The sequence below is a fragment of the Myripristis murdjan genome, chromosome 11 (assembly GCF_902150065.1).
Source record: "Myripristis murdjan chromosome 11, fMyrMur1.1, whole genome shotgun sequence".
NCBI lineage: Eukaryota > Metazoa > Chordata > Actinopteri > Holocentriformes > Holocentridae > Myripristis > Myripristis murdjan.
The window spans coordinates 5560137-5573183 of record NC_043990.1 but is presented as its reverse complement, the minus strand read 5'-3'; the positions used below and the strand labels follow the sequence as shown (position 1 = coordinate 5573183).

General features: G+C 41.5%; 1 protein-coding gene across 1 annotated transcript in view; it reads left to right on the top strand.

Annotated features, from left to right (window-relative positions):
• The window catches only part of LOC115368291 (chloride channel protein 1-like), a 55141-nt gene that overhangs the window by 26206 nt on the left and 15888 nt on the right, over nt 1–13047 (top strand). The window contains exons 13-17 of the mRNA XM_030064350.1: nt 1740–1809; nt 3762–3872; nt 5600–5813; nt 8240–8373; nt 11050–11141. Coding sequence (XP_029920210.1) covers nt 1740–1809; nt 3762–3872; nt 5600–5813; nt 8240–8373; nt 11050–11141 — 621 coding nt within the window. The remainder of the gene's footprint in view (nt 1–1739; nt 1810–3761; nt 3873–5599; nt 5814–8239; nt 8374–11049; nt 11142–13047) is intronic.

Sequence of the window (13047 nt, the reverse complement as noted above, 5' to 3'; positions counted from 1 at the left end):
GAAATTTCAGGATGAACCTAAAATGCATTATAACCTTTACAGGTGAACTTAATGTGACCTTCTGTAAACTTTTGAATGCACATGTCCAACTGTTCAGTGTTTCAGTACTTTTTGCACAAGTTGCTGTTCTCTAACAAGGAGTTTAACGGCAAAATTCACATCAGGTGTTTGATGCTCCAGCTCATCGAGGTCGTATCATTAGGGAACGGCTGCTGGAGACTGGGGTACCTCAAATGGAGTGGCCTGCACTTTCTCCAGACCTGAATCCCATAGAAAACCTATGGGATCAGCTGAGTGGCCGTGTAGAGGCTCGGAGCTCTGTATCCCAGAACCTCAATGTCCTGAGGGCCGCCCTTCAAGAAGAGTGGGATGCCATGCCTCAGCAGACAATAAGTCGACTTGTGAACAGCATGAGACGTCGCTGTCAAGCTGTAATTGATGCTCAAGGGCACATGACAAGTTATTGACACTGACATTTTTTGTTGTGGTATATCCACCACTGTTGTTGGCTTTTGTTTCAAGAAACTGTTTGAGATGAGGAAATCACCAGTGTATGCTTCTACTTAAATGCCCTACTTTCATGATATAATATCACTGTAGCGTGAACTTTTTACATTTTCCATAAATTTCACCCAAAAGTCAAATATCCCTAACTTTTTGTGAGTAGTGTATATTTAATTCTAGATAGTATGCACTGAGACACAGCTTACATTGGACAAATACTGTTCAAACAAAGACTATATACTCACAACAGGGTGATCCACTCACTGGTGTGTTTCACTGCCTGTGACACTGTCTCCCTTGGCTTAGTGGAGAAAATCCCTCAGTCACACCAAATAGCAGCTGTGCATTCACCCATGAGACTTATAAGATCTTAGCATGGACATCGAACAACGTCCATAACAAAGACAGTCCCCTTAGAGGTAACCTGTCTGATGTAAAATCAAACTTGTAGCACAGTGAACAGCCGCTGTAGTGAACAGATCCACGCCCATCGAGGTGAGATCACACCTTGTTCTGAGTCTGTTTCCTCTAAAGTCACAGCTCTAAGTCTATTTCACTCTGTTTGATGTGTGTAACCAGTCATTGTGTATTGGGCTCTGACAACACTACTACTAATAGCTACTTAGAATTATTTATCTGCATCTATTACATGTCTTACATATTCGCATGTCACTTTTTTTTTTTTAGATTGTTTAACATCATATTCATCATTTGTTTCTCCATTGTGCAGTAAGATTTCATACCATTTCTCTGTGCATCTGTCCTGTGCAGCGATCATGTCTCTGTTTAATTACCCCAGTTTAAAGTGCAATGTAAAACACCACTATTTTGCAGTGTAATGTTATGCACCATGTGTGTATTACCGTTGTAGGGTCATATTTGTATATTTGTATGCAGTGATGGTGTACTCTGATACTGTGGTGTACATAATGCATTTTTATTATCATTTATTTTTTTTATCATTTATGATTCACTCAGCCTGTTCAGTCCCTCTGTTCTCCTCTGTTTCTTGTGATTTGCTGCTTGTCTTATCTGAAAATCGTCTCGTGGCTTTCAGCTGCTTGTTGACTAACTTTTTCATGATCATCATTGTTTCCCACAGAGACATGTTTTGGTCAAGCTGCCAGCACACATAAGATGATACTTTTTTTTTTTGTTTTTTTTTCTTACTGGTTTCCATCAAGAGCCTCGCTGTCTCCTGCTCTAAATGCTGTCTCACGTGTCTCCCCCTGCAGTTCTGGATGTCTGCAGTTGCCACCACCATGCCCATCCCCTCTGGGGCCTTCATGCCCGTCTTCATACTGGGTGAGCACAGCAGCACCAGCTTCCACTCAGTTTTCATGTAAAGGGCTACGACAACTCGTCTTCACCGTAGATCAGAGGGTTTCAACCAGACGGCTGTGGCCCCCTGGTGGTCGGTGAAGATACTGCAGGTGGTCCATGAACCATGCAGTCAATATTGGGGTCAACATCATGATCAAATCCATCCAAATCTATGAAATTTAGAAAAGTTAAGGTGACGTCTACAAATAATGCGTCCAACAGTGTATATGGCGTACAGCGTTGTAATGTTTTGAGCTTTTCACAAAACAGTTTGGCAGCTTAGATTAAACTGTCATTTGAGTGTGTGTGTGTGTGTGTGTGTGTGTGTGTGTGTTTAATGTAGCTCAGCTTCCCTGCTAGTTGGTGTTCTCTATTTTGAAGCACTGCACTTCGTCCCGATTAGCATTCAAACACCGTGCAGGCAACCAGCTAAGACAGAGACGAAAACTGCATTTTTGGTCTCTGCAAATGCAACTTTTGGCAAAAAAAAAAAAAAAAAAAAAAAAACACAAATTTGACAACGCTGATGTCACCAGCACTGCTTTGTGTCTTTGTGCGTGCTCACAGTGAAATCCTGACCTCACACACACGCCACTTTGATCATACAGATATTTTCAACAACCTGAGGAGCTCAACCTCCTTCCCCTGTCCATATAAACCCTTTATTGTCCCCACAGTTTTAGACATTAAGACATTTTAACCATACTCTGTCACTAGCGTCTTTGCACATGCTGATAGGAGTTTTTTTATGAATAAATAAGGTTACATTTTCCCCAAAAAAAAAAAAAAAAAAAACCCTCCATGTGGATATGGCCTACAACAGAACAAACCACTGGTGGAAAACTGTCGGTGACGGCCCACGAACAGGTGGGCAGGGGACCAGAGGTCACAGGTGCAGGCTTTTGAAATCATATGAGAACTTAGAAAAGTCGCTTACAGAGCAGAGTGTGACCTAAACATAACCATAAATCCAACTCTGTCTCTGACCCAGACTGGGGGGGGGGGGCAGCGCTGCCTTACTAGTCCAGTAATTTTAGGCCAAAATTGGGGTCAACCTAGGACAAAGTGCAAGAGAATCAAACTCAACTGGTTTTGTATCCTCAGTTTGTCCTGAGGGAGGGAAAAAAAAATCCCAAGGAATCCCATTGGTGGAAAGTTTTGAAAATCACCTATTTATGACCACATATTACCAAAAAACACTGTTTTTAACACACAGGGGAAAGGGGTTCAAACTTTTACTTTCAGATATCACTATAAAAATTCACAAGCTGATTACACACACAAAGACAAGAAAAAAAGTCAATTACAAGTTCTTTGAATTACTCTGTTTACACATGCATATCACACATTATCTGATTTGATATGCGCTAATAAGGAATATAAGGAATAAAAGTCAGAACAGATATTTAAATATATAGTAACCTTTTAATTCACTGTTTAAATATCTGTTCTGGCATTTATTCCAATTAGCACATATCAGATCAGATCATGTGTGATATGCATGTGTAAACAGAATAATTCAAAGAACTTGTAATTGACTTTTTTTCTTGTCTTTGTGTGTGTAATCATCTTGTGAATTTTTATAGTGATATCTGAAAGTAAAATGTTGAACCCCTTTCCCCTGTGTGTTAAAAACAGTGTTTTTTGGTATTATATGGTCATAAATAGGTGATTTTCCAAACTTTCCACCAATGGGATTCCTTGGGACTTTTTCCCCCTCACTCAGGACAAACTGAGGATACAAAATCAGTTGAGTTTGCTTCTCTTGCAATTTGTCCTAGGGTTTTTTCATAAAATGACTGAACTATACAGTACCTCTAATTCCAGCCTCATGTGTTTCATGTTGAAAACGCACACATCTCCATATGTGTATGTTTATATCAGCTGTATGTGCAGCAGTTGAGATGCGCCCGCCTCTGTCGCCCGTCCTGCAGGCGCCGCGTTCGGCCGGCTGGTGGGCGAGATCATGGCCACCCTGTTTCCTCACGGGATCGTGTTCGACGGCATCCTGTACCGCATCATCCCTGGAGGGTACGCAGTCATTGGTTAGTCTCCCTTTCCTCCTCCTCCTCCTCCTCCTCCCTCACTCCCCCTTCTTTATTTATTACACTCCTCCTCCTCCTTCATTTGATCATCATTCTATCAGGGTATCTGTTTGTCCTTAAAAGGCAGAGCCAGTCTTTTTAAGTTGGTGCAAACTGTGTGAGCATCATTTTAAGCTCAGAGCAGTGGGGGAAAATGGGCGAATTATTACCGGAAACAACAAATTCAGGCAAGGATTGGCTTTGAAATGTCGATAAATTTAAAATGCAGAAATGTTAAAACGTCTAATTAGATACACCGTGCATATTGAGCAACTTGATTGAACTTGATTGAAGATTAAAGACCCACCTTTTCACTTTAGCCTTTAACGAGCTCCTGTTTTATTCCACGCTGTTGTCTTTTATTGTTTTATTTGCATCTTTTGTTCTATTTCAAATTTTATTTCAATTTTTAGCCTTTTCTTTTTAATTCCACCCTGTGCTGTTTTTAATGTTTTATTTAATGTGTTTTCAAATGTTCTTCTTTTTATTGTGAAGCACTTTGAGCTGCAATTCTTGTATGAAAGGTGCTATACAAATAAAGTTTTTTTATTATTATTATTATTATTATCATTACTAGTCATCAGGTTGTAACTCAAACTTAGCCTGGATCCTGAGTCCCTATTAGCCTTCGAAAGCGCCGCTTGTCAAGTTATCCGCCTCCCCGCCCCTCTCCTCCCTCCTCTTCCTCCCTCTCTTCCTCCTCCTCCTCCTCTTCATCTGTCCGCCTCCTGCCTCCTCAAGCCGTCGCTCGTGATCCACTTGTCCTCTTCTCTCTCTCTCCCGTCACTTCTCTCCTCTCCTCCTTTCCTGTCAGCCTCTCCAGTTGTCGCCGGTCGTCAAAGTTGTCCTCCCTCCCTGATCTTCCTCTTCCTCCTCCTCCTCCTCCTCCTCCTCTTTCCCCCTCCTGTCGGTCAGAGCGTGTGGCCGCTTTGCTCTGACAGTGAAATGTCAGCGTGCGTTCCCCCCGCTGTCCTCGCCGCGGTCACTGACCCAGAAACGTGGCCTTCCTTCAATCCTCTCACGCTGCCCTACAAAGCCTGTGCCTCCCCTCTTTCTCTCCCTCTCACTCTCTCTCTCTCCCCTGGATCCCCCCTTTCTTCTCTGCCTCTGTCACCCGTCTTTCATCCCTTCATTCATCCTTTTTATCTTTCTAACTGTTTGCTCTGTCCATCAGTCATTCCACTCCGAGAGCACCAGCACCTCCATCTATCTATCCCTCCATCCATCCATCCATCTATCTTCATCATCTCTCTCCTGTGAATTTTACCTTTAGCCTTCCTGCTTTATGTGCCTTCTGCCCGTCCGGTTTCAGTGCACAACCTTTTCACGAGGCTTCCTCTCTGACGTCGTCTTCCTGCCTTTTCATTTGTTCTGTCCGTCCGTCCTCTTCCTCTCCTCCTATTCCCTAAACTGCTCTATCGTTTTCCTTGTCTGTTTTTTCCAACCTTATCCTCTTGTCGCCACACCTTTCCTCCTCCCCCCGCTCTCTTCATCTTCTTGCTACTCCCCTCCTGTCTCTTTCTCACACTTCTCCCTCTCCATCGTATCCCTCCTTCTTTCCTCTCCATCGTCATGACTTTTCCTTCCCTCTTCCTCTCGTCCTTCTCTATCCGTCCTCTTCCCGCCTTTCTCCTCTCCTCCTCCCTCCGTCCCCCCCTCTCCATCCCTCCATCTCATGCCTCTAACAGGAGCAGCTGCGCTGACCGGTGCGGTGACTCACACCGTGTCCACGGCGGTGATCTGCTTCGAGCTGACGGGCCAGATCTCCCACATCCTGCCCATGATGGTGGCGGTGATCCTGGCCAACATGGTGGCTCAGGGCCTGCAGCCGTCCCTGTACGACTCCATCATCCAGGTCAAGAAGCTGCCCTACCTGCCGGAGCTCGGCTTCGGGCACATCAGGTGCGTCTAACCTGACGCAGCTGAACCGTCCATCTGGTGGAATGACATCATCTTCCGCTGCTCTGGCCAATCACCAACTCTGATTTTTTTTTGTTTGTTTTATTTTTAGCGCTTTTGGGGGTTATAATAATTCAGTATTACAACATTGTGATACTGTGATACTTTTAAACTTTTATTTAAAAACCGAGAAAATGAGGTATGAAACATCTTAACCCTCCTGTTATGTTCACATTTTTGAACATCCTTTATGTTTGGGGTCAATTTGACGCCTGCAGTTTAAACTTCCACAAAATTATTATAACTAAAATTGTTATCAAAGTTTATGTGTCGGTACTTTATGTTTCTTTGTTGACGACCTAAATAGTCCTTTAAATATAACATAACTCCCCCCATCCCCACTTATACATCCAGTATTCCTATTATGCGACAATGGCAAAATATGCAAATCACCATAAAATCTCACTGATTGACCTAAAATTGGAAAGAAATATTAATTTTGGTGTTTTAATGGCTTTATATTATTTCTAAGTACAGATTTTTGTTATTTATAACCGATGCGTTACAAAGTGTGAACAGGACATTGAAAACATATCATGTCAATTTCATCTTTATCCAGTAGTGCCCATTACATTAGGAAAACTCATTAAATATGAAGCAAAAAAAAAATGATGTTAATCATTTATTTAGAGACGTTAAACACTGGCTGTGGTCAAATTGACCCCAAACATAATAGGAGGGTTAAGAAATATTATGGCGTCATGCTGAACATTACAGTGCCATTTAATGCATCAGTTTAATTACTTCATATAATTTGGCACAAATAGGCCATATTGTGAGTATAATGACATAAAAAAAAAAAAAAAAAAAAAAACACCTTATGATTTGCACCATATCGCATATCCATATTGCACGATTGCTTCACAGCCCGCTCCCTCGTCTGCGCCACATGAATGCAACACCTGGCCTGGATTGTGAGCGGCTGAACAAACGCTCCCGATGTGATTAAAAACCCTGATAAAATACAGTAGAAACCCAGATGGGACGTAAGAAATTACTACAGGAGTCCAAATGAGCCACGGCTGCTCCCAACCTCCAAAACCTGCAAAAGTTGTAAAAAAAAAAACAAACAAAAAAAAAAAACATTATTTTCTGGATATCCAGGTGGGGAAAGCAGAAATATAGGTGAATACTAATTATTTTACACAGAATGCCAAATCATTAGGTATCAGCTGGGGAATCAAAGAAAACCCTGACTGTCCAACATGACGAGTGGCTTTGCACTTATCCTGCCCTTTCACCTTGGGGAACATCACACACCTCTGACGAGTTAAAGGTGTGAAGACGCTGTCAGTCACAGGCCAATTACAAACCCGGTGCAGGTAGAATGGAGCGCAGAGAAACAAGTCTCACCTCTGTCTTCCCCATCAGAGGCTCTGCGTGTCGGGATGAGACACAAAAGAAAAGATAGGACCCTGTGCTAATCCGTGCAGGTGAGATAACAAAAAAAAAAAAAAAAAAAAAAAAAAAATTATTTCTGCTTTCAGTCCAGTCTATTCAGTCAGATTGCTGTGGCTCTGCTTAAAAAAAAATAAATAAATAAAAAAGAAGAAGAAGAAGAAGAAAGTGAGCAGAGCGGTGTTTATGCACTGGTGAAGATTCAGTGCATTTACATTTTATACATTTGTGATGCTTTTAACCAAAATGAATGTGAAGCAGTGAAAAAAGCTTTTTCACTCCTGAAGGTAACAAGCACTCATTAGGTCAAGACCACATTGCATTAGTGATATTCCTGCAACTCTAGAATGACCAAATGAAAGAACTGCAAGAAGAAGAAATAAAACTAATTCAATAAAAAATAAAAAGGAAACTGTGATCCAGATGCACTAAGAGGAACGTGTGACATATTGAATACCAAAATGACCACGCATCACAATGCCACGGAAACTGTGTTATAGTCCAAAAATAAAGCATCATGCATGTGTAATACAATTGTGACACAATTGTGATTCGTTCTTTGTTGAGTCGACTCAAATGCTGCTCGCAATTCACTCGCAATATCATGTCTCCCAAAATCAGTGTAATCGTGAATTTGACAAGCAGCTGGAAATCCCTCATGCAAACAGGGCTGACTGTCCGGAGCGGCTCCAGGACGCAGCGTTTTCCCCCCAGAGTCTGACCTCAGATCAGATCAGAGGACTCTTAAATTAGAGAGTGTGCAGGGTGTGAGGATGGATGAGTCTGAACGCTGAGGCTCGCAGTTTGTGCTTTCAGCCGGTGATGAAGAGGCTTGTTTGCTTGTGCAGGTGTGTTTGTCTCACAACTTGATTTGCATAAATTTCATAAGGAAGAGCAACAACTCAAAAAAAAAAAAAAAATGCACAGTGAATGCTTTATGTTTCCTTCACGGTGTGTCCTCATGCCTGCAGCCAGTACAACATCTTCGTGGAGGACATCATGGTGAGGAAGGTGAGGTTCATCTCCTTGCACTGCTCCTGCAGAGAAGTCATCCAGCTGCTGGACTCCACATCCCTCAAGACAATCCCACTGGTGGACTCCAAAGGTAAAACGGTCACACCTGTCGCACCTTCACCCACTTTTCTTCATCTTTTCTTCTCTTCTTTTATCAAACCTACAGTTGTGGCTGCTCCAGTTCACCTTAATGCTTTCATCGTGATTCTGCAAATTAGTGCTCAGACAAATACTTACTTTTCTATTCCTTACAAATTAGTAAGGCTGAAAATAGAGAGAAAAAAAACTTGATTTTTTTCAAAAAAAAAAAAAAAAATCCTCCTGGATTATGGAGCCAATGTGCAGCAATAGAAGTAGTTTGATTTTTTTTTTATTTTTTATTTTTAACAATTTGAAACCCAGTAGTTCCCTGGAGGGCTTTTATTTTGAAAGGTCTTATTAACCGTCTCAATGAAAATCACTTTATTATTGTTGTTATTATTCTTATTATTCTTTTATTTATTTATTTATTTATTTTGGGGGGAATTATTTAGTAATTTCCTGTTTTTTTGTTTTTTTGTTTTTTTTGGTATTTTTTCCCCCCTTAATTTTCTAATTGCTTTTGTTTCCCATGTTTTTGAAATAAATCAATTGAATTTTCTCATGTTTCAAGCGGTTAACATTCACCTTGTCATTTAGTGGACACTTGTAACACCTGTGTGGTACTTTTATTTTGAAAGATTTAATTGCACCATCTCAATGAATATCACTTTAATATTGCATTTTTTTTTTTTTTAATTTGTGGGGGAATTATTCAATGATTTTGTCTTGTGTCTTGTGATTGTTGTCTTACATTGTCTTGTGTTATATTGGATGCACTTTTCTCTTTTCTTTTCTCTGTCGTGAAGCTGGACAGCCAGACAGTTTGCTGCTTTATAATCATAAAAAAGTGGAGGTTGATGAGGCCTAATATCTATTTTCTGCTTTTGTTTTGAGAGCGGCACAAAACCCAGTGCAGTGCCAAACATTTCTCCCTGAAAATGTGTCTCACCTCGCAGTATATCTTCACTTTGATTTCATGCCAGGGGAGAAAATAACTCAGTCATTTCATTTTTCTGAATTGCTTTCCCATTGCTGGCTTTTCGAGCGATAAAACAACAATTTAAAAACAATTCACAGGATTATAAAGACTGAAAGTAGCCCGTCGGTGGTAACCTACCTAGCTGCCTCGCGCTGAGCAGAAACTCCTTGTGTTCTTATAACCTCCAACCCAAATCCTGACGGCAATAAAACTTTAATTGACTCTTCAAGGAAGCTGACGGGCTGTACTTTAATCTTGTTGTCATTTATTAAGCGCATTTTCCCCCCCGCAGTAATTCCCCTGTGCAGACGCAGAACAACAGCCCACGACAAAGACAGAACAAGGACTCGCTGAAGGGCAAAACACATTTTAGGGGCTGCAGATTTTGGCTCAGCGGAGGTGAACGTCCTAACGCAGCGCCATCACGGTTCATCCAGAGGCCAGAACGCCACTTCTTCGTCGGTTCCTCCTGAGGGGGAACGGTTCACGTCGTTTGCACAGCAGCGTATCACGATCTACAGTTACGTTTTGAAGTTAGGCGCCCTCTAGTGGTGTGGTATAAAGGGACCGACAGTCTTGGAGGTGTGGCAGATGGGTCAGTCAGACGGCTTTTCAAATTGAAGTTCAGCTCCAAGACAGAGAAAAATAACTCCGGCCGTTTCAAACGTTGTAACCGTCACTGCTCACATGCTTTCACGTCTCTTGGCGTGGATGTTGAGCAATAAATCCACTAGAGGGCAGCACTAAAATTTCAGACACCAACAAATTTGGGGACAGGATAATGGGCCGGCTAAGAAAGAGGCAAAAGTGGAAGCGGTGTTGTAGACGGCAGTGGCCTGTGAGGTCATTAACCCTATAAAGCCTGAACTATGAAAGAATTGGCAGAAAATTCCAATTTTTTGAAACTGAACCCTTTATTTAGTCCTATAACAAAATCTAAAAAAAAAAAAAAAAAAATCCAAAAATATGTTATTACACGATCTTTCTGTCTTATGATATATGATATGTACTTGACGTGCCAACGGTATGGTCCAGAGTGAACGGGGGTTAGGGTTAGTTCAAAGGTATACAACAGTATTTTGTATTGATTAAACGGAAAACGGAATTGAAAATGTGTATCATATATGATACAAATGGCTTTAAAGGGTTAAACACATCGCGGCATGAGGACGCAATAGTATGTGTCTGCAGACCTGGAGACTGCAGATTCAGACCTGCAGTTCTGGACCCGCAGTTCTAGACCCCTGTTAGGGTTAGGGTTACAGTTAGGGTTAGGGTAATTATTTGTCTCCAATAAAATAGAGGTCGCTGTCACGAAAAACAAGGGGTCTAGAACTGCGGGTCCAGAACTGCAGGTTTGAATCTGCAGTCTCCGGGTCTGCAGACACATGCTCCTCTGAGGATGGGCGATTCTATTCTCTAGTATTAGCAATTTTTTACAATTTCTTCTCTCTCTCACTACGCTGCCCTGACTTCCAGATGTTCTGATTCTCCGTTTCGTCGATCAATCCCGAGTTGAGCTTTCCGAAAAGTCGTTGTGTCCGCCGTAAAGGACGGTGCAACCTAATGACCACGATACGAGAAGGATGCATTGGTGTTCGCCTCAGTGAAAGCATGAAAATAAGCGCCACGTCTCTGTTTATGATCAAACTGTGCTGATCAAAGTGTGTGTGCTGCGGTCCGACCGATTCTCCCTCCTGGTTGCAGACTCGATGATCCTCCTGGGCAGCATCGACCGCCTGGAGCTGCTGGCTCTCTGTGATTGGTGGCTGTCGGCGGAGAGGCGGATCCTGACGCAGGTGAACCCGCTCAGGGACCGCACACGTTTTAGAAAGCTGCTCCCAACTTCACTTTGGCTGTGTATGAAATCGCCTGCAAACACACTGCCGACTACACAGGATTTTAAACCAGGCTCCAAAAGCTCCACCACTTTTCATTCTAACACTGTAAATACGTGACTTTGATGAGTTTTAAAATGTCCTCAGGTGACAAAGCAGCCATGTTGATTACCAAAATGTGATCGGTTTATCCAAATAACGCCTGTTTGGAAATTTGCTTCAGAGACACCAAACGACTCTCAGGCTAGCCACAGCACAAAATAAGCACACTCTCTGTTCTTTACAAAACTCACTCACTGAACTCACTGAATACATTATAACCAAAAGTGGAGCTTTTGTTTTGAAGACAGGATGTACAACGTCTTCTTCAGGAACTTCTAGCCCTCACAAAATCCACAACTTTGCAGCTGGAATCCGCTACAAACTCAATTTGTCATCCTACTTAGTATAAATAGTACGTTAGCAGGCGATTTCAAACGCAGGATTTGTCATTAAGTCTTATAGGCATTTAGTGGTTTACAGAGAGTAAACAGAACAACATGATCCAGCAGCAAGGCTGATGTACGGATGCTGCACTTTCTGTGGTGGGACGTTTTACATAAGGGACAGTCCCACGTTGTTTGCATACTAAGACTCAGATATAATTTGGCTTTAAAAAAATAATAAAATCAATGTTTCAGCCGCTTGGACTCTCCTCAACAACACTCAATATAAGCATAACTTTGCCAACATTGTCGACTGTGTTACAGTTGATGGGTAACACAGTTGACAGGTAACACAGTTGACATTTTGGCCATTTTAGGACTTTGTGCTAACTGTAGACTTTGGACCAGTCACCACATGACCTCAATCAACTCATGTTTTTATAAATTTTTTCTACATTTTTGTAAATATAACATCTAAAGCAAATTCACAGAAACATGTTAACACAGTTGACGATCAATTAACCCGCACAGTGTGCACACAGTAATATTGATTAAATATTGAACAGAAGGAGTAAAAACTCACCACAAAGTCTTCAAATTTCCATCCCAGAAGAGAGCGGCGAGTCATGTGATGTTAGACATATAACTTTGAGGGAAACCATTGCTGATTTATAGGGGCTTTTTCAACGGGTAACACAGTTGACATTGATTTCTCGGACGCACACAAATTGAATAATTTCATGTACATGAATGAGCCAGATAGTTTTGAAAACATCTTTCTCATGTCTTAATGATTATTTTGAACAAAAAGTTCTGAAAATTATATACAAAAACATGTATTTTAGTGTAAATCCGAGGATCACAACCTTACATTTAGAAAATTGGACAGCACAAAAACAGCAAATTCAGGTAAAGAATAGGCATTTTCTGCAAAATAAATGATGGGACCTGTTGACTTTTTGTATTAAATGAAAGAGAAATGTGCCCCGATGTAAAATTTATCATTGTTTGAAGTGAATATTTCATAAAATTGATAAATACAGCCCATGGACATGACATGTACCCCTAATTATAGAATCACTCTTAGGTTTGGTTTCTTTAGATCAGGGACATTTCTTCACCACAGTGACGTCTCTCTGTCTGTCTGCAAACATTTGAGTTGTTTCCCCTGATCGATTAGATGGCCTGATCAGATTTTGGAGCGCCTTGTTCCATAAACTTGCACATTCCTGAGGGAAATCTGATCGTCTTGAAAAAGCTAAACCTCCTTCAGGACACAGAGCCGACATGAACACACCAGCTGTGTGTTACATGAAAACATCTGTATCACCTGTTTCCATGGGGAGACAAACACAAGTGCACAGGAATAAGAACAAACTGCAAACCACCGGGTGTTTTGGAATAAATCACCTGAAATAAAACGACGATTTTCCCAAATAACC